Raw genomic sequence first — 21928 nt, 5'->3', positions numbered from 1 at the left:
TCTCTCTGCTACCTGACAGTAACCAGTGCTGAGGACCCAGAATAGGACCAGGGGAGGAAAACACACCAGCATCTCTCCATCTCTTCTGGCTTGTTGTGTATCAGGTAATTCATCACAACGCTTGACTGCTGTTGAAAGGGAACAGCCTTCCTCGTGGAGAAGGTTGTCTTGGTAGAGGGAAAGTGCATGTATGTTGTTCCTGCTTGTCATGGTAGACAGATAATTTCTGGGGGCCTGAAATATCAACTGCATGTGTGTGTGTGTGTGTGTGTGTGTGTGTGTGTGTGTGTGTGTGTGTGTGTGTGTGTGTGTGTGTGTGTGTGTGTGTGTGCGTGTGCCTGTGTGTGTGTGTGGGTGGGGGTGGGGGTTCAATCATTTGGGAGGATATCATCCACATGTTTTGTTGTACTGTGGAAATGTGAAATCAGAATAAGTTGAAGTTGAATTTCAGTTGACAAGAGAGCGAAGAAAGCAGATAGAGAGGGGAGTGAGAACAGAGAACAGGAATGAGTGTGGGAGACACTGGGTGAGAGGAGATGGATGACTGTGGTGATTAGCCTAGCCGCCCAGCTCCCAAGGGCCTGACAGATATGCACAACAGATGGATGACTCTTATCTGAGATCACGGAGGCCATGGTGACTGACTGTTGTGCCCAGTCACCAGAGAGGCATGACCTCACCAGACAGATGAAGAGGCCCGCACCCCCGCCAAACACACACCACACACATAATACACACACACACACACACACACCGCCCCTGCTTCCTGGGTAATCTTCAGAGTGAATATTCAGGATAATTATGTGTGCGATGGTGTATGTTGTGACTGAGTGTCAAACCTGCGTGTTACCAGTGGTGATACTCCCACTCGCGCATGACATCCTGACTGACTTTTCAAAGCAGGTCTCCATTATGGAGGATAGAAAAGTAAACATGGTCAATGATGAACACCACTGGAGATAAAGATGAAGTGGAGGTCTTAATGCACATGCACTGAAAAAAATAACCTTTTAGACTTTTATCGTCCCAGAATCACAGTAGAGAGAATCCATCTTTAATAAGCCAGAGCATTAGCACACTCATCCATTCTTCTGCATGCAAGGGCTAAACGCTAAAGTGATGACAGATTTATTTCTCAAGCCACATAGCCTGCACTGTACTTTCGCTCATCCCTGGAGCGTTTTTCCCCCACAAACCTTCATTTCTACGTTCCTGTTGTTTAGGAGAATTACTCTGCAACAGCTGTCAATTCACCCATGCCGTATTTTAAAGTGAGAGAGAGAATGCCATGCCTTGTCTTCACTGCAGATGTTGACTGGCTGACCGGTGGGCCTGGTGGACACGTGGCATACATATGGAGAGGGGAGCTCTGTGATTCAATGAGGAGGCTGCAGCCTCCACTGTAAAAACCTGCAATAACCTGATTCCAATACAGAGCAGGCAAGCTCCGACTGGAACGTTCCACGTGTTCACTCCAGTCCATGTCAAAGATGTTTTGATAACTTGTTCTCCTTTGATATTCACTAGAGTATGAAGTTAATGCATGTCGCTTACAACACCTGTTCCCCTATCTCAGGTCCAGCCCCCCACACACACCTATGATATTGTTTCTGTACACAGGTTTTTTTTAACCACCCTATCAGTGTGAAGCTCATGTTAAGATTTTGAACAGTCCTTATCAAACCTTGATAAAGCACGCAGATATTCAGTCATATTTACTTTTTGGCCTTCAGTCGGAGTAATAGTAGGTTTTGATTTTCATCTGAAGCCATGCGGGCCTTAATTGTCTTGGGAGATATTGATTAATGTGTCTGACAGGGATTCTGCATGACGTTTGTAGCTGTCAAGGGTCTCCCCTACTCAGAGATCACTCTCACATCATCTAGGGATCAGACAAGGAGGTCTAGACAAAGGCCGCCTTGGTTTTCAAGGATTAGTGGCACTAGACTACACATAAACACACTGATACATAGCCTGTGTACACACATCCACATGTAATAATACCAATTATTCACAGATACATAGGCAGAGCTTTCTTTGCACACACACTGGTGTCAGCAGGACAAAAGTTATTTCCAGTAAGAGGGTGGTGGACAATGCTGACATTACCTTATTCAGTGGGTTAAGGTCATAGTGGGTGGGTAGTAAGATAAGGCAATTGAAAGTCCTATCAGTGGTTTCAATGACGATGGTGGCACTTATAAAAATAAAAAAAAGGAAAAAAAAAAAGAGCTGGTCAATGTGCTGGTGTCCATGGAAACCTGAACTCAGTGCCGACTCATGACTCATTTCCTAAACTGGAAAGAGAGAATGTCTCCAGCAGAGCGTGAAAACAAAGAGTCTGTCCACTCTTAACCTGGATGTCCTCTCATTAACACACCGCTGAACACATCTGGTAATCCACTCAGCATCAAAGTTAGCCACTGAAAGAACGTCGGTTGATGTGCTCATGTAGGCCTATGTCACGCACCCCTGAAGCCAATATAAAAAAAGAAGTAAAAAGTAAAAAAAACTTGCTATGGCTATGACACGTCACCTCTGACATTCCACCTTGCTGGCCTGGCACTGACTGTACTGTTTGTCTTAGTTTTATTGTGTACAGGGCCATTCCCATGTCTATTTTATGTGCCTGTACTGCGTCAGAGCTAACCACAGATGAGGTGATGAAGAGATGGCAGCTTATTCCAGAGCTGAATAAAATAATGGATGTCTTCCTCGTGCAGTCACCCCCCCTTCCCCCGTTACTTTGTGCCCCGTTGTCGTGAGCCCCTAGCCGTCCGAGGAGGAATCTGAAGAATCTTTTGGACTTTTCTCGCTCTCCTGTGGAGCTGCCTCATGTAAAAGAGACATTTGTCAAGGCACAGCACCGGGCTCCCCATTTTATTCTGACAACTGGATTATCGTAGGGCTAGCTGGCCTACATGTTTGCAACATGAAAATGAACAATTATATTTCAAAGAAGGCTGTCATAAAGTTGTATTTCACAAAACCAGTTTTAAAAGTTACAAAGCTCAACTTTTAAATAGCACTGATAATCTTTTTCCTTGTCTCGACACCCTGATATAACCGGTGTTTCCCCACCAGCATCAAGTGGGTTAATCAGTTTAGGTTCAATACTGTGATGATGACAGGAGGAGGGAGCTGAGGAGGTGTGTGTGTGTGTGTGTGTGTGTGTGGGTGTGTGTGCGCGCGCGCGCGCGTGTGTGTGTGTGCTGGTGCCAGATAGTCACACAACACCTGCACTCACTTCATCCAAAGATTTCTACTACACCAGACCCACATGAAAGGACATATGGACCTACATTTTTCTCTTTATATCAGATTGTCTGGGGCACGCGATCAAAGGAAGATCAAGTTTCAGACGCAGCACATTTTTTATGAATTCGACATGGCGGTTTAGAGTTTTAATACGCTACCGTTTCAGTGTTAAAGACGTATTCTAAAGGATTCTAGTTGTTTTCTTGTGGAACTCGAGTAGGATTTAGGCTCTACGTCCAACGTTGTTGCGCAAAACCCAGAGGAATGTATCGATAACATCTTTTTACGTGAGTTTCGCGTCTCTTTCACCATTGGGGGGTTCTAAAAATAATTTTTTAAAAAAAGAGGCGAAAAAAGGTAAGCGCCAATTGTCTCTAGAGACAATTTTCTTTGCATCACATTTGTTCGTTCAGCTACTGAAAGCAGCCTAAGTAATTAGCCTACCAAGGACTTAGGCTACATCTGGAGAGGATCGATCTTTTGATGTCGAGTTCACAGGTAACTGTCATCAGTCGGTGTGATCTACATGGTGAAATGAAATGATAGGGACTTCAGATTTCCTTACAAAAATGTTTGTTCAAGAAGAAACATAAATAGGCTATAATGTATAGGCCTAAATGTTCATGTCGGACTGTGTAATTGTGGGTACCCTATCTGGTTGCCATGTGATGACAAATGTTCATTAAGACAAGTTTAAACCCTAACAATAGCCTATGCACTGATGCACACATAGAAGTAGGCTAAAGTTTTTTTCCTCCCCCTGTGAATGTAGGGTCCTTGGAAAATGTAGTGCAATTTAGGGGACACGTGGGATAAGCACTAGGCTAAGCTCACCGTTGGGAGGACAATTTAATGGACGTTACTCAGCTTTTAGTATTCATAATTCATACGGGTTCCTCTTCAGCAAAGTGCAGATACATAATGAATGCTTGGGTTAAAGGATAACAGTTAGCTACCTGCCAACACCCCTAAACTGTCAGAAATGTTTTAGGAACACCCACAGTAACTGCCATGTTGTATTTAGTGAAGTTGACTATGAACCTAGGTGTCCAGGTTTGGTCTTTGTCAGTATGCCAGGCTAAACCTGGGTTACAGTTGCTATTTAGAAGACCAGACCACCACCACATGCAGATGTTTTCTTTAGTCGCTCGCCCTAGCTGGCATAATCATCCCTCACTGGAGTCTTCAGTCGGTCTCCTCCCAGAGACTCATCATCTGGCTCCGCCGGTCTCCTCATCCGGTCTCCCTCAACGAACAATAAGTTCTCGCTATCCTCTCTTTATTCTGCGTCGCTTCCGCACCGCTCTCCCTCCGTCTCTCCCGTCCTGTTGGCCGCACATTCATCTTGATCGTTGGCTAATTTTATGTAGGCCTATAGGCCTACCCCCTTTTTTCTTTCTACCTAGATCTCTGTGGGCTACCTACTGGACGTTGCCATGAAAGCACCCGGGACCCTCTTCTTCCTGTTGGGTGTGTGTGTTTGCGGTACCTCAGGCCTCCAGCTGTCCGCCCCGCGGGTTCGCCTGTCCTTCAAAGGTGAGCTACTGCAGAAGCCATTCACAGATGTAGGCTACAGTTCATCTGTCATTTGGAATATTGTCATAATATTTATCCTGTGTTCCTTTTAGTCAGCGTTTTGTGCTGTAGTTATATGTCTAATGAAAATATGTGAGCTCACCGGCACTTGCACATACCTGTTCGTGGAGGCCACGCACACACACGCACACACACACACACACACACACACACACACACACACACACACACACACACACACACACACACACACACACACACACACACACACACACACATACACACACATGCACACACCACACACCGTAGTTCAGCTGTCAAGGGAAAAAGTACATGAGCTCACTGGCAGAGTTATAGGCTACACACACATGCAGATAGGCGCACAGGCACAAACGCATAGGCCTAGCTTATGCTTCCTCTCTATGTGCGTAAAGAGCATAGTTCCTGTCCACTCGCAAACAGTCCATGACAGAAAACAAAAGGTGGATGTTGCTGAGTAGGGGAGGGGTTCCTATGGCCTCCATGAGGGAGGAACAGTAGCTCCCCACTGAGACTTGCCTGTAACGCCTCCAAACTCATAGAAAACAGGATTCTTTTGCTAAATCTCTCTTTTCTTATTAGCCTACCTTTTTATTTCATTTATTATTTCTACAGCACAACACAATATTTGGGACCATGTTTTATTATTTTAACCAGTTTTGTAAAGAAAAATAAAGAAAATATAATCATCCATAATCACAAGAAGGAAAATGCTCTAAGCCAACTGTAAAGTAACAAAGCTTATTCAAGCTAGGACACAGTGCTAAAGACGTATCTGTAAATGTTTGGGATTTTCCCACAATCCCTCCTCCTCCACCTTCATCATCTGTAAGTACAGGATCGAGCATCTTCCAAATACTCGGATGAAGGGTTTGATCAAAACCCTGCTGAATGATTATAGTCATTATCCCCCTGTTCTAGTCACTCCGTCAGTCACCAAACAGTCAAGCATACCCAAACATACCCAAACACTCAATATTATACGGACGCACACACACACAAACATGGACAGGTGAGTCACCTGAAACACCTGAAATGCAGATGGGAATTAAAGATATGGCTCAGACATTTTGGAATTTCTCACAACCTTAATCCACTGTCAAGGCTTGGGAGCAGGTTAAGTCCATTTTCTATCCTTGCAGAATAAACAAGTTGGATATCCGAGTTTGGCAATGGGTCATTTTCTGATAGATACCAGTGTGTTTAGTGCATTAGCTAATTATATACCACTGACAAGGTGAGGGAAAGTTGGATTTCAGTCTTTTGTGAAAAGGGCCCGCTTGCTGTGCATCTAAAGAAGTGAGGTCATTAAGCAGTTTGCTCAATAAGATTAGTGTCTTGGGTCAGACAAGTAAAACATTGTGTTCATACTCAGCCTACATAAACAACTTTACATACTACCTCAGTTTAATTGCTGTATGGGGTTGATTACAGGATTCTAGAATTTGTTGTGTAAATTGAAGCCTGGTAATATAGAGATTCAGCAGTTCGGTCATTATATGGATGACACAAGGGCCTCATCGTTGATAAGACAAGAGTGGAATTATCCGGAGATGTTGGTGTAAGACGCATCAGGATGGATCTTGCTGATATTGTTGGTCAAACCTTCCCACTCCTACATCTGAATGATCCCTTCCTCATTTCCAAGAAAAAGCAGTTGGATTTGCCCCCCTGCTCTCTGTTTTCTACCATTCCAATGATTGATTGTTCATTGTTTGCGACTGGGACGCTCTTTGTTCCAAAGGGCGCCTGTAGAGCGGGGTTTTTGGGGAGGGAGGGTTGGCATGTGACTACCATGAATGTGCCCCAAGCTACTGCCTGGATGAGAGAGAGAGCAGTGTTGCCAACTTGGCGACTTAATTAGTCAAAAGCGACTAGCGACATATCAAGCGAGTTTTTCTGGTCATTTGGGGAATTATTGTGTTGACTGAGCTCTGCAAAAGCATATCCTGTTCCACGGTTCACGTTACAACCGACCTCATGAGAGCTGAGTACAGCGTGGGCTGCTGTCTCCTCCTCCTCAGTGCTCACACAGCGCTCACACAGCCAGTCTGAATAGATAGCAGCTCCGCAGTCCCAGCCAGCGGACTGACCGGACACCGTGACCGCTCTGAGCAAGAGCTTCTTCTTCATCCATCTGGCCTCTTTCAGAAATGCATATTATGTAAATTACTTGATTACGTCATCTAGCTAGTTCTAGCTACTTTTGGGAGAGCCAACAGCTACTTTCCTTACAGTAAGTAAGTAAGCAGGTAAGTAAGTAGCCTTGAGAACCAATGGTTCTCGAGCCTAGTGGTCCATAGGGCAGGAGCCTATCTCCTGATTCCTTAACGTGAGGCAACTTGATGTACAAGTACACCCCCTGGACATGACGCTAGTCGCAGGGACTTTCCCCCAATCCAACCCTTGATGCTGAGTGCCAAGCATGCAGGGAGGCATAGGGTACCATTTTTTATAGTCCTAATAGTTTTAACCTCACAATCTAAGGGCGGAGACTCTAACCACAAGGCCATTGAGCTTCCCTTACAGAGGAATTGGCGAGAGAGAGAGAGAGAGAGAGAGAGAGAGGGAGGGAGAGAGAGAGAGTGACTGGACCACAGAGGATCTGCAGAGGATCAAGACCTGTCTCTGTTGCCTTGTTTAGTGAATTGTGTCAGACAGTGATTTCGGATTGACTGACAGTCTCTGAGGAAACCATTTTATTCCTGGTGTAACAACAGTGTTCCTACGCTAGTATCGAGGAACGTTTGTGCTAAGTGTGTTCGAATGTTTATCTGACAGTGCCAGCACATTGTTTATCACAAGGAGGCTGAGAGCAGTCAGCCGTCCAAGGGGTGTGGTGTTGCCAGTTTTAGCCTTTGCTGTGAGTCTACCTTCAACCTTGTGGAGTGGAGAATTGCTCAAAAATATCCTGTGTTTACCTCCGAAGAGCAGAACCGGACCTTGCCCGGCCTCTAAGACCCCATTGCTCCTCAGCCTGAGATCCGACTGGACGACTTATTTTAGCGGCACGCTGACTGCATCCTGTTAAGAGTATCCACCAACTGTTCATACAAACAGGCACCTCAAAGGAAGACCACAAGCACTTTGATGTAAATAAAGATGTTCTCTCTTCAGACTGCCTCTTGCTCACCTCCTGAAGGTCCCTGTGTCCACATGTGAGTGCTTGTTGTTCACATGCCTGTGCCAAATGCCACGAGACAGACAGCCATGCTACAGAATGTCCAACATAGCCTTGCGATGTGGAATGAGTGTAGAGCTGGACATAGCAATATGGCCAAGATTATTTTTCCCGATGCTGAGGGGATGCTTAGTAGGTGTTATGAATGAATTGATCCAAAGATGAATGAGTCCGAGTAATTGAGTGAGTGACCCTGAATCTCCCACCTCCGGGCAGCATGTCACAGTCACATGAGAGCTGCCATGTGTTTACGAGGAGCAAACAGCCAACATTTAGAAATGCATTGTGGAACCAAGGAGGTGCAACCTTAACAAGAATTTAAGTCCATTAAGATTTGGATTTTCTTTTTCATAAGGTTTGTCACATAACGCCCCATTGGATCTGACCTTGGTTTTATGTGTTCTAGTTCTGACTGTGTTTCCAAGGAGAGACTCCAACTCCTCTCTGCATTCAAACATCACAAAGTCATCAGAGGCTTGGAGCGGCATGAAATATTGAGGTCTTACAAGTGAATCTGCTGCTGGAAACTGGCCTGATCTGAGTTAAATGTAGTCATTCGCACAGATATTTGTTGGTCTGGGAAAGGCTGGTTCAGCCAAGTGTAAAATGAAGCGTCCTCACCGCAGGGGCACTGACATGAACATGACCACATGGTGGCAGGACCACCCTGCTCCCTCTGCTGGGCATGGAGGAGCTTCTAGTCAGTTAAACTACATTCAACACAGATTTTACAACACGTAAACGATTACTTTAATTCTTCTTTTTTTGTGTGGATGTGTGTTGATGCGTGTGTACGCACGTGCGTGTGTGTGTGTACATTGTGTGTGTGCATGTGTGTGTGTGTTTGCATGTGTGTGTGTGTGTGTGTGTGTGTGCATGTATGCGCGTGTGTGTGTGTGCGGGGTCTCCCTCTCAGAGCTGTTGGACACGCGGGCGGCTCGTCCCTTCAGCTTCTCGTTCAACACCAGCGACTACCGGATCCTCCACATGGACCAGGACCAGGGACGCCTCTACCTGGGCAGCCGGGAGTACCTGGTGGCTCTGGACATGCAGAACGTCAACAAGGAGCCCCTCATTGTACGAACAACACACATTCTCTACCACCAGACACACCACCAGTACAGTCTGTGACTGTGACATGTCCTTCACAGTGCAGTGTATTTCCAATAGGATTTTATATTATTTATGTATTTATACATAAACAAACTATGAACAGTAGCGTTGTGTTACCCCTCTCTGCAGATCCATTGGCCAGCTTCCGCCGTTAGAAAGGGGGAGTGTCAGATGACAGGAAAAGGAAGACAGGTATTTGGATTGACTGGATGTCTCCCATCTTTAATCCTCTCACGAGGTTCCTCTGAAAGAACCTTGACACCGACCTGAAAACGACTGTTTCCCTGTCTTATTTCTGGGCCTGTAACCCCACCCCCGCATTCAGGGTGAATGTGCCAACTTCGTGCGCCTGATAGAACCGTGGAACCGCACCCACCTGTACGCCTGTGGGACAGGGGCGTACCAGCCCATCTGCACCTTCATCAACAGGGGCTGGAAGGCGGAGGTGAGAACCTCGTCCACATCATAACCAAAATATGCAGTTCCATCTGATTGGATATGTTCCCTACAGCTGGAGCTCCACAGGCATAATCATATGATTGCTGTACTCAGTTTTCAAGTTTCTGTTTTATTTTTTTGTGATTACAGGACTACTTGTTCAGGCTGGTTCCTGGGTATGTGGATTCGGGGAAGGGCAAATGTCCCTATGACCCCAACCAGGAGAACATCGCTGCTCTGATCAGTAAGCTTCGCTTTACATACGAACACCTTCCTAAATCATCCTCTGTTTTGTTTAACTCTGTCTCTCCCTTGCTGTTCCTGTCTCTCTTGAAGATGGGAACCTGTACGCTGGGGTCCATGTTGACTTCATGGGCACAGACCCAGCCCTCTTTAGGACCATGGGGGGGAGACCGGCGGTCAGGACGGAGCAGTACGACTCCAGGTGGCTCAACGGTGAGTCGTTAAACCTGAGGTAGAACATGGTGAACTGCTCCTGTAGCATCATGTTTAACAACCTCCCACATCTCTCTCTCCATCTCTCTCTCTCTTTCTCTCTCTCTCTCTCTCTCTCTCCATCTCTCTCCCTCTCTCTCTCCATCTCTCTCTCTCTTTCTCTCTCTCTCTCTCTCTCTCTCTCTCTCCATCTCTCTCTCTCTTTCTCTCCATCTCTCTCTCTCTCTTTCTCTCTCTCTCTGTCTCTCTCTCTCTCATCTCTCTCTCTTTCTCTCTCTCTGTCTCTGTCTCTCTCTTTCTCTCTCTCTGTCTTTGTCTGTCTCTCTCTCTCTCTCTCTCTCTCTCAGAGCCTGTGTTTATCCAGGTCCAGCAGATTCCAGACAGCGCGGAGAGGAATGACGACAAGCTTTATTTCTTCTTCCGTGAGAAGAGCCTTGACGCCAGCGGAGGGGCCAGTCCTGGCGTTCTGGCCAGGGTGGGACGAGTGTGTCTGGTGAGAACTCTCCCTTCACATCACTCTCCTCTCTCACACACCGCGCCTTTACATTTGAAAGGGGGGATGGTGGATATGAACGACAAAGGTGTTTGTCTGTGTCTTTGCTCTGCGCCCAGGATGACGAAGGAGGCCAGAAGTCCCTGGTGAACAAGTGGACCACCTTCCTGAAGGCCCGCCTCATCTGCTCTGTGATCGGAGAGGACGGGGTGGAGACCTTGTTCGACGAACTGAGTGAGACCTCGATAAGACGCTTGCCCCGAAGTACTAGTCGCCCGAGCTGTGTCTCACACCACTCACTGTACATCGTAACGTAACGAACGTCGGTTTCTCATCATTCCTCCAGGGGATGTTTTTATCCAGCCCACTCAAGATGAACGGAACCCAGCGGTGTACGCCCTCTTCGCCACTGCTGGGTAAGGTCATAGGTCATATCTGTATGTGGGCCTCCGTACTTCCTGTGCTCCTACACCAGGATTTTCTTAACATTCTCTTTCGGACTAATTATCTCGTTAAAGGCTCATTTCTCCAGTCCTGTGTTATTGTTGGATCTCTCCTGACTCTCTGTCTCTCTTTCTCCCAGCTCGGTCTTCAAGGGCTCGGCGGTCTGTGTGTACTCCATGGCTGACATCCGCAACGTCTTCAACGGGCCCTTCTCTCACAAACACGGACACAATTACCAGTGGACAGCCTACACTGGCAAGATCCCCTACCCTCGACCTGGGACGGTGAGGCCCGGCACATCTGTTAATCAGTCAAATCAACACTCACATAACGTTTGACCTTGCTCTCTCCACCTCTCTCTTCACTCTTTCTCTCTCTCTCTCTCTCTCTCTCTCTCTTTCTGTTACTAATTCGTACTCTTTCTCCAAACACCAGTGTCCAGGAGGAACGCACACCCCAGGCCTTCGCTCCTCCAAAGACTTCTCAGACGACGCGGTCAACTTCATCCGAGCCCACCCTCTCATGTACCACGCCGTGTACCCCGTTCACCGTCGCCCCCTGGTGGTTCGTACCGGGGTGGACTACCGCTTCACCACCCTGGTGGTGGACCAGGTGGACGCTGTGGACGGCCGCTACGAGGTGCTGTTCCTGGGCACAGGTGAGAGACCAGCCCTGGCCATTTGTAATTAAAAACTTTAATAGTCAAAAAGAAATGTCTTTAATACATATTGAAACATATGTCTGAATGTAGTTACATAAAAAAGATATGTTTACTAAAAGAGTAATTTAATGTTTCAATTGTCCAGATCGAAAGATATGTTTACTAAAAGAGTAATTTAATGTTTCAATTGTCCAGATCGTGGTACTGTACAGAAGGTCATAGTGTTGCCCAAAGATCCGAGCACCATGGAGGAACTCACTCTGGAGGAGGTGGAGGTGTTCAGGGTAAGCCTGTCTGCTCTTAATACATTAATATGATGTACATATTACAGTATACAACCACTGGCTCATTGGTACTTGCTGTGTTATCTCCTACTACTTATCTAATAATAACACAATATATTTGATTACAGTCACAAGCTCCTATCAAGACAATGAAGATATCCTCCAAAAGGGTAGGCTGAATTATGCTGTACTCTTATTTTGAAGGGGAAGGTTTGAAGGTTTCTCACTGTAGTTTAAAAGCATGAAAAGTTTTTTTTTCTCCTGGCAATTAAGACCTCTTGTTCTGATTCTCTCCGCCACAGCAACAGCTGTACGTGTCGTCAGAGGCGGGGCTTACTCAGGTGTCGCTGCACCGCTGCGGTGTGTATGGGCGGGCCTGCTCTGACTGCTGCCTGGCGCGGGACCCCTACTGCGCCTGGGACGGCGAGAGCTGCTCCGCCTTCACGCCCTCCACCAAGAGGTCAGGACCCCGCCCCGTTACGGCACACGACACACACCACACCACCCAATCCCCACGCAGTAGGGGGAGGAGTTGGGGGGGGGGGGTTAAAACCCTTCAGCAGGTCATGAAAACCTGGGGTGGGTTCAGTCTGAAAACGGCGTGCACCATTTTGCTACGGTTTCCTGGATGAGAGATGGGTCTCCCCGAAATGGTGTGCAGCGGGCTTCGAGGGAGGTTTTCTCTCGTTTGGCGGGTGTGTCAGAGGCGTTACCCAATCGGCAGACTGATAAATAAACCCAGCTGTATCTACTCAGCCGCCATAGGTGCAACGCTAGCGCACAGGGTGCTCAGCGCACCACCGTTTCCATTTTGATAAATGCCTTGCAACGTTTTGTCGGGGCTGAACTCACCCCAGCTCTCCGCTCTCCTTCAGGAGGAGCAGGAGGCAGGACGTCAAGTACGGGGACCCTCTGAGACAGTGCAGGGGATTCAACGCCAAAGGTCTGTCCAGCCGTCTTTCAAACCCATTCCGTGTCAATTAACGCGTGTGCAAATGAGGCTGCAAATTTATACTCGAACACGTCCCCCCCTCCTTCCTGCCCTCTTCCCTCCAGTGGAGAAGCGTTTGAGGGAGACGGTGCAGTTCGGCGTGGAGGGGAGCAGCACCTTCCTGGAGTGTCAGCCTCGCTCGCCACAGACATCGGTCAAGTGGCTCTTCCAGAGGGAAGGAAGGAGGAAAGTGGTGAGGAGAACAAGGCGTTTCCAATTAGAACATGAGTGATGGTCAGTGGTTTGTTGAAATTAAAAATATTATTCTCCTCACTGTTCCTCTCCTCCCTTCTCCTCTCCTCCTCCCCTCTCCTCTCCTCCTTCTCTCCTCCTCTCCTCTCCTCCCCTTTCCTCCTGCCCTCCCATTTCCTCCTCTCTCCTCTTCTCCTCTCCTCCTTTCCTCAGGTCAATCGGGAAGGAGTCGTGAAGACCGATCACGGGATCCTGCTGAAATCTCTCACCCAATCAGACGGCGGCCTGTACCACTGCCTGGCCACGGAGAACAACTTCAAACACACGGTGGCGCGGGTGGCGCTGCGTATCCTGGACCGCGACATCGTGGTGGCGCTCACCTCCCCCGACGACGACGACCTCGGCCCCAACGCCACGCCGTCGGGGGGCGACCTCCACGACCCCCGCCACCAGTCGCGCTCGCCCCACGCCACGGACCCGCTGTTCTCCGACCCCTCCCAGCCTGAGATCAGGCTCATCAACCAGTACTGCCAGTCCTACTGGGAGCAGCTGGGGCTCCAGAAGCAGCAGCAGAAGCCCAAACGGACCAGCCGGAGGCACACAGAGAGCCAGGAGCTGGGCCCTGTATAGACATCCCTGGACGGGACTGGACTGGACTGGACACAGACATGAGTGCAATCTCCCTTTATACAACGACAGGTGACACTCTCACACCACACACAGGTCAACTCAGTATAGAAATGTAATATATTGATTGTGTACATATATGGTCAGGACAGACCCATGGTTTATTAATGTATAATAATGTGATATCAAAGAAATATCTTTACTTCCCTTTGCATGCTTTCCTTGGTTTTGCAAATTTGTACATTTTGATGTTGGATGCTAGTGACTCAGCTAATAATATTTGTATAATGTATCCAGGGGTGTAATGGTGACTAAAGAAGTGGGTATACTCTGACTAAAGAAGTGTCTATACTGTAGTAGAAATGTTAGTTTTTACATTAGTGGTAGAAGCGGGTATACTGTGGGTCCATGGATAAGGAAGTAGGTATACTGTACTCCGTATACAGTAGCTCTGTATACGCTCCACGACACCACTGAACGTGTCTGTTCAGCTGACTAATGCTTTTGTATATTTTAATTGCTGTGACTTTTGTGACCTACACTCTTTGTGACCAATGTTTGTTCATGTTTATGTGATGTGTACAGTCTACAGTATTCCTTTAGTTACAGTATGCACTTTGTTGGTGGGAGGTGTGGAGAGAACTTTGCTCTGAAACCATACCAACCAAATATCAGCATAATTGTGATATTACAGAGAGATTAAAGTTCATCTAAAGTTTCACACCACAAAAATTCCAAAAGTTAGAAAAGTCACCACTTACAACAGAGTAAGACATCGCCACGTGTTGTCCATGCTCAGCGTGCGTCCCACACTGGAAATGTTCAAACTGCAAATAAAGAGTTGTTCTTCTTCAAATGCATCTTAATACACCGTTTAGTGCCGGGGTTTGAAGCAAAAGAAACAAAAACCTGATATTCGTTATTTTATTTTATACATTTTTTCATCAATGTCACTCTGCATTCAGTAGTAAACGATTCAACAAATGGAGAGTACATTAACAGTTGTAAAGATCATTCCATACACCTCTGTGGTTAAACAGGAAACCGTAAAAGCAGGAGAAACATTGGTTAGTCCCATTCATCGTCATCGTCGTCGTCAAATCCACCCTCATCTTCTTCTTCGCCTGAGAGATGAGAAAAGAACGGGTCAAATGGGGATTTTTCGTGTTTTACTGTAGATTCATGAGAGGGCAGCTCATGGCTATCGACATATCTTCATTGAACAGTGAGAGAGCAGAGAGAGAGAGAGAGCTTTACCTGAGGAGTGGATGGCTTTATGCCTCTTCTGCATGACCAGCATCAGAGCTCCCACGATGCCCTCCCCACCCTGGTCTGTCTGAGGGCTGGGAGGCGGGTCAGGGCTCTCAGTGACCTGACACACAAACGCATTTCAATATCTTTATCTGTGTTCACATTTGACAAGAAATCCTTGAACACAAACAACAATAGACGCACAAGCTTTGGGAGTCTCAACGACATAAGTTTCCAGTCTCAGTCTATGGACATAGGAAGCAGCGTCTCCTCCATATGTGGCAGCTGCCAATTATCACAGATAACGAATAGAAATTTGCCAATGCCTTAGCTTTTGGCTTGGGCATGCCTGCTATCTGCAAGCCCCGTGCAGCTAGTCTTTGGATATTACCTACTGTAGGCTTTCAAATATAAACACCAGCACCGTACATTTGTACCTAAGCTGTGTAGTAACATCGTTGAGCAGTTGGTACTTTAAAACCTTGGAATCCAAACTATGATCAAACGTACATCCTCCTTCTAAAATGGTGACTTCTCTACTGTCCACAACACACACAGGCACACAGACAGACGCACAACAAAATGTTAACACCTCGCCTTAGACTTTGACTTTTACTATGTTATATATTCTGAAAGAAAAAAAGTTTGGTTTACGTTTTTTAGCTTCCTCCCCAGACGTATCTGGTCCAGCAGAGCCCCTCTCCCTCCTCCCCCATCTTCCCCATCTCCCCCATCTCCCCCACCAGATGGGGGTGGAGGAGGAGGTAGGGGAGTTCCGCAGGGGGGAGGAGGAGGAGGAGGAGGAAAGCCTTCGAAGCTCTGCTCAGGCGGACATGGTGGGGGAGGCGGAGGAGGCGCTGCACCTCCCCTGTTGCTTGTGAATGCAGCAGGAGGAAGTGGAGGAGGCGCTGCACCTCCTCTGTTGCTTGTGAATGCAGCAGCAGGAGGCGGAGGAGGCGCGGCACCTCCTCTGTTGCTTGTGAATGCAGCAGGAGGAGGTAGAGGAGGCGCTGCACCTCCTCTGTTGGGCCCGAATGGAGCAGGAGGAGGCGGGGCAGCCGGCGAGCGCTGAGGCCCCGAGGATGGAGGAGGCGGAGGGGGAGTATGGTGGTGGGACCCAGAGGATGGAGGAAGAGGAGGAAGGGCTCCTCCCCGGGAGGGGGTAGTAGTAGGGCGCAGGGGCGGTGGGGGCTGGGAGGGCGGCCCCCGCTGCGCCTGGCCCGGCAGAGGGGGCAGGGGGCCGGTGCGACCCCGCGGAGGAGGGGGCGCATAGGAGTGGGCGGGCGTAGGCGGGGGCACCGAGGGGAGAGAACCTTGCCTGCCGGCGGGAGGAGGGGGCCGGGAATCTGCACCGCAGGGCGGCAGGAGACAAAAGAGAGGGCGATTCACAATCACAACAAAATGAGGCGTCGTCGTTTCGAATCACCAGGTATGCTAAGCGGTCCAGCGAAGGCGACGCGGCGACGGTCACCTGTGTTCATAGCCTCCTTGACAGCTTCCATGCCTCCCGACCGCTCCACAAAGTTCTGGATGATCTGGGACGTCTCCTCGTCCCTCAGCTCGGCCTCGCTGATGCCGGCGCTGGACAGCAGCTGTTTCAGGGTGGGGTCCAGGTTGTTGGGGTCCCAGCCCACGTGGGTCACATGTCTGACGACGACAAACAACAGCAGGACGAGAGAGACAGAGAGCGTGAGAGGTGGGAGAGGTGAGGTGATCACACACACACGCACGCACACACACACACACACACACACACACACCGAACCTGGCCCGTTCAGGTCCAGCTAGCTATGGGATGCCGGTGCAGTAAATGGGTGGTACAGTAGGTGCTGAGGTGGAAAACTAAGCCAACAAACACGCACGCATGCACGCTCGCGCGCACATGCTCGCACACACACACACACACACACACACACACACACACATACACACACACACACACACACAGTATACTGGTTTACCGTACGCACATACAGAGAGAGAAAGAGCAAGGGGGATATACTTAAGAATAGAATTTATTTGCTACACTTCAGAGACAATATTGTGTTTTTAGCATGCACTCACGTAAACCCGCTTGGCGCTCCGATATCTGCTTTGGAGAATTTGCTGCCCTTCTTCTTGCCCTTCTTGTCTTTCTTGTTTTTGCCGCTGACAGAGGCGGAGGGGGGGGAGGCGGAGGGCGGGGAGGTGAGGGAGCGATAGCGAGCGGCCTGGATGTCTGGGTTCTGGATGGCAATGGTGGCCATGCTGGGGCTCCCAGGGCCTGATACTGTAGGTTTCAGTACATGAGCCATCAATAATAATCATAATAATCACAATCATAATAAGCACAATAAGCATAATAAGCATAATCATAAATGAAGTCTCCGACGCAAATTCAGGCGAGGCACGTACGTCACGGCCGGGGTGGTCAGCAGAGGTTAATCAGTCACGCATGACGCCAGCACCAGCTGACTGTAGCTGTCATAGCATTGGTCAGCTCACTAGAGCGCATGTATTTAAGCTGTCAAAACATGTCATTGTTCGCGCTTGCCATTACTGCTGGTTGTGCATTGCATGCTCGCCCCACCTCCTCCCCTGCTCCTCCTGCTATGTCGATCTCTTCTGTTGTCGTCATTGCTCTCTGTCCGGGGTAAGTTTGTCAGGTATTCCACTAGCGTCGGCTAGTGGATGCCAGAGTAGCCGCTAGCTGGTCTCTGTGGCTTTCCGTGGTGAACGTGGGCCGCAACGTCTCCGAATGGCCATCCAGCGGTCCCTCCGGGCGCCATGGACGCAGAGACACTAGGCTGTATCTCCCTCGGAACCCACGAAGCGTCGGCCCGTGGGGACCAGGGACTATAATGTACAGCAGTCCTCCTGTGGCACTCTTTGACGGTCTTAGTGGGCTGAGTTACCTCCGAGCGTCTTCCCGATCGCGGCCCACTCTGATCGTCATTGAGGCAGGGGGCTAGATGCCGTTCCCCCTTCCTGGCTCTCTGGGCCTAGCGGCCCAGAGGGGGGGAACACCTAGAATGCCTCCCCCTGCTAACGCGCTTTCCACGCCGGTGGAGCGCTTTCCACGACGGTGGAAGGCAGGGGGCCCCCCGGACAGAGCACACCGCCAAAATTCATATGCTATGTATTATGTTGCTTGTATAATAAATGTTCAAATTTGACAAAAGTGATCTCGACTGAATAATACATTTTACTTGTTTGGCACCTTCCAAGAGTCTGTTTTGACAGACACTGGACACTGATAATCTCCTTTCAGTAAAGATGTGTATGATATAGATTGTAATCTAATCTAATGTTGTCTGTTTACATTTGGTCAAACACATAGAGTTGGATAAGAAGTTGGGGTACTCACTTGTAGGTGGTAGTGGAGGTAGAGCCCCTCTCTCTGCAGCACAAAGTAGGAGAAGGCAGAAAACAATTTTGTAATTATATAGTTTCTATAAACGACATGCAAGAAGAGGCCCCAATAGCTTTAGTGTGCTCACGTGATCAGGGTGGCAATGCCAGGCTACACTACCTGATCCATAGCGGTCAATCTTACCAGTGGTAGGCAGAGGGCGCTGTTTCCTCTGCGAGACTGCATGGAAGGAGAGAATGATAAAATGCAAATCTGCACGTTTACTTTGCATTTACTGTGGTCTTCAAGGAGCTTGTTTTTGTGTTAAGACACCATTTCACTCTCAGAATACTGTATGTTCACAAGGAACCGCACTGTAGAAAATAAAGATATTCCAACATAAAAAATATGTTAAAATACACCAACTTTATGACCAGTAGACCCCTTGACCCCACTGACTTTTGTGGATTTTTTGGTGCATCGCAGCTATCTTCTCCTCCACCACATTTTGGAAGATCTCAGCTTCTTCTTCATTCGCAAAGTTCAGCCCCACTTGACAATCCTGCATTGTAGTGGAATTGACTGTGATATTCAGGACATTGACACATTGACTAAAATTAAGGCATATTTGACTACGGCAAAGCCGAATAATATCAATATAATAGCAACACAAAAGTGTATGGGTGAGCTTACATCTGAGGCGAAGGTGTGAAAGAAAGTCCTGGGGCAGAAGTAAGACATTTGGTTGTAGAGCTCCTGCTCCCATATTTGCTTGCCTGCCTGAAAGAAAACAGCCCATTTTTTTGTACACTACTATGGTCATATTCCATAGCTCTCCGCTTCTCAACAGTAGTCATCAAGGCCCTCTCAATCCCAGCCATCATTATCAGGGCTAAACCAGAGGTTTCAGATCAGACCACAGGGTCAGGAAAAAACTCCAATCTGTAGTGACAACAAGCAAGGCCTTTCCCATGTGTTACCTGGATATCGAACAGGCGTATGTAGTAGGAGCGTTGTGGGTTGTCCTTGACGAAGCAAGCCACCGCAGTGCTCTGTAGACTCCAGGTGGACGGACTGTGGGGCAGGGCCATGAACATCTGGACCACAGCAGTAGCCAGGGACTACACACACAAACACACACACACGCACAATGCACACAAATACAGAGAGAGAGAGAGAGAGAGAGAGAGAGTGAAGATAGAGAGATAATTGGATACTGTGTTGTAGTCTACTTGGCTTCTTGACTGATTTTATCACATTGTAGTTGCTCTGGGCAGTCTTGCTAGGTAGATACTTAGCTCAGAAACAAACCAGGAAGTTGTTAGGCTACATCAAAGCGGGAAGCAGTTGACAGCTCTAATTTTGACACCAGAGGAAGTGGCGTTCAACCATCATTTCCTTTCAGAGTTGTAAAGAAAATTAAGCGATACAAGTTAAAGTATCCCATGTACTGTATACTTTGCTTACTAAACTCAAGATTCCTTTATTTGTAGGTAATGTACTGTGTACAGTCACAGTGAAATATTGCTGTCAAGATTATGCTTGATACAGATAAACTCTAATACTCAATCATAAATTACAAGTTTACAAAAAATTAATACTACAGTAATTACACAATAAGTACCCTTTCTATACAGTAGCAGATCTCCATCCACTAACCATAAACTCTAAACTAGCTGCTCAGAGCTGTATCTGTATCTGTATTTAATTGATTTTTGTTTGTTTGAGTGGTGGAATAATTCTTAGTTTGTGCCAGTGGATTCAGTGGATGGCTTGATTATATTTCATCCTCATATAAGCAACATGGCTTACAAGCATAGCTTCAGATCCACCACACACTCACTCACTCTCTCTAACACTCACACACACACACACACACACACTTACATCACATCTTCTCCCCAGGAGGTCCTCCAGCCTGTCGTTCTCCAGGGGGCTCAGCAGGCTTCTGTGGCCAGACTCCTGCTGGGGCTTGGCATTGGACCGGTGACTCATGACTCTGCCTGAACGGCAGAGCTGCTCTCAAATCTGTCTGTCCTCTGCCGTAACAGACACTGGCAGAATAGAAAGCTGAGAGGGAGTTTCTGTTCTCTGTCTGTTGTGTTCTAGCTGCACACTCAGAGCTAGAGCAGGAAACGGACAACCACAATTTTTTCTCCCCTCACCATTTTCTTCCCTCGTGCTGATCACAGCTGAATGTGTTACTTCCATTTTTAGTACCGTCTTAGTTTCTTGCGTTGGTTTCCTCATTCCTTTCTGATGAAATCGTTATGCCAGAAAATTAAACACAGAAAACTAAACTCTGTCAAGGTAAGGCCTGTGGAGCAGGAGCAAGGACATTCATATAGGCTATAGACAAATAGAAACATTGAACTTTATTAACAGGTAATAGAAGAACTTACATCTGCATAGATGAATTCATTTTAGAACCTGTCTTGAACATACTCTATAAGAAAAAAAATCTATTTGACTTACATTTTCAAATCCAAATAAAAAAACACATTTTAAACAAGACATTCTTGTTTAAAAATGTATGCCCAGCTATTTAAACCAAATAGGTAACAGTATTTCTGTGAAAGATGTTCTCTGTTCTAGCTGCACTGGTCATCACAGACATGCTTAGAAAAACCAAGTTTAAATATAACATCAAACCACTTCCCAATGAATAGGGACATTTTAGCTGTGAGTTAAGTTTATATTTTGTGTGCTCACACAAACAGCCCCGTCAATTCATGTCATTCCTATAGTATCTACCCTACTAAATGGCAACTATCTTTGGGATTTTGGTCTGGGCAGCATGGCAGATATAAAACAATAAAGAATGTAGAAGATAATTCAGGATTTCAAGTTTCGGATTAGAATACATATACACACACTCAACATGACACCTCCTCTAACAGCATGATCGACAGGAGGCTGTAGTGTGATAATGTTCTGTCTATGCGCCTGTAGGCATATCTCTGGCTGCGTTTAGGTGGGATGAGTGAGGTCCAGTATGGTGGATGAGACACCGTTAGAATCCTAGGAGTTTGAAGGTCAAGCATGTAGCCTGAGGTCAGTATTCAAGTCTAGTGAACAGGCCTCCTCATCGTTGTGTCCTGCCACTGCGTTCCAGTCAACAATCTTCTATTTTTAAAGGTTAACATAATTAATATTGCTCATAAGGGTACAACAACACAAAGTTGATTGGACAAACAATTACACAGTCATTGTGTAAGAACATAAACATACATAACAGGACTTTGTATGCCAGAATATCAGATTATATATAAATAGCTCTTTGACGGGAGGTAGATATTATGAAGGGTAATAATGTTAACTTTGGCTATGATGGAGCCAGTCATGGATACACCTACATACATATTCTGAACCATCATCACCCTACTGTAAAAGGACAACACCCATCTCATTCAAGTTGTTCTCTTGTATAAATATAATCTAATTATTCTGTTAATCTTTCTCTTGGACCTGCTGCCTCTGCAGCAACCTGAATAGTGCATCATGTCCACCTGAGAACCGGTCGCTATGTTGATTACATAGAGATACGGTAGATACTGTAACTATCTATTGCATTGGTTCATCTCAGATCACATGCTGTGCGTGTTCTGCTGGATCCATGTCTCTTCCTGGTAC

General features: G+C 47.2%; 2 protein-coding genes across 2 annotated transcripts; one reads left to right on the top strand and one right to left on the bottom strand.

The window, feature by feature from the left end:
* Positions 1-4694: 4694 nt before the first annotated feature.
* LOC311307190 (semaphorin-3F-like) lies at positions 4695-13716 on the top strand (the record flags this gene model as incomplete). Its single annotated transcript, XM_084435990.1, has 17 exons — positions 4695-4794; positions 8931-9091; positions 9257-9319; positions 9453-9572; positions 9716-9809; positions 9902-10021; positions 10369-10514; positions 10634-10748; positions 10861-10930; positions 11098-11242; positions 11394-11616; positions 11815-11903; positions 12032-12073; positions 12206-12363; positions 12779-12846; positions 12960-13087; positions 13300-13716. The coding sequence occupies 17 exons, from the start codon at positions 4695-4697 to the stop codon at positions 13714-13716; spliced, it is 2259 nt and encodes a 752-aa protein (XP_084292116.1).
* A 1010-nt stretch (positions 13717-14726) lies between these two features.
* Positions 14727-20305, bottom strand: LOC311307189 (actin nucleation-promoting factor WAS-like). Its single transcript, XM_084435989.1, has 12 exons — positions 20183-20305; positions 19276-19416; positions 18989-19075; positions 18755-18857; positions 18500-18535; positions 18311-18343; positions 17029-17233; positions 16436-16611; positions 15879-16310; positions 15619-15680; positions 14971-15085; positions 14727-14837 (listed from the first exon to the last, which is right to left on the bottom strand). The coding sequence occupies exons 1-12, from the start codon at positions 20288-20290 to the stop codon at positions 14782-14784; spliced, it is 1554 nt and encodes a 517-aa protein (XP_084292115.1). The 5' UTR covers positions 20291-20305; the 3' UTR covers positions 14727-14781.
* Positions 20306-21928: the final 1623 nt, after the last annotated feature.

The sequence above is a fragment of the Borostomias antarcticus genome (assembly GCF_949987555.1).
Source record: "Borostomias antarcticus genome assembly, chromosome: 3".
Lineage (NCBI taxonomy): Eukaryota > Metazoa > Chordata > Actinopteri > Stomiiformes > Stomiidae > Borostomias > Borostomias antarcticus.
Note: the sequence above shows the minus strand (reverse complement) of the source record. Positions and strands in the feature narration are given on the sequence as shown.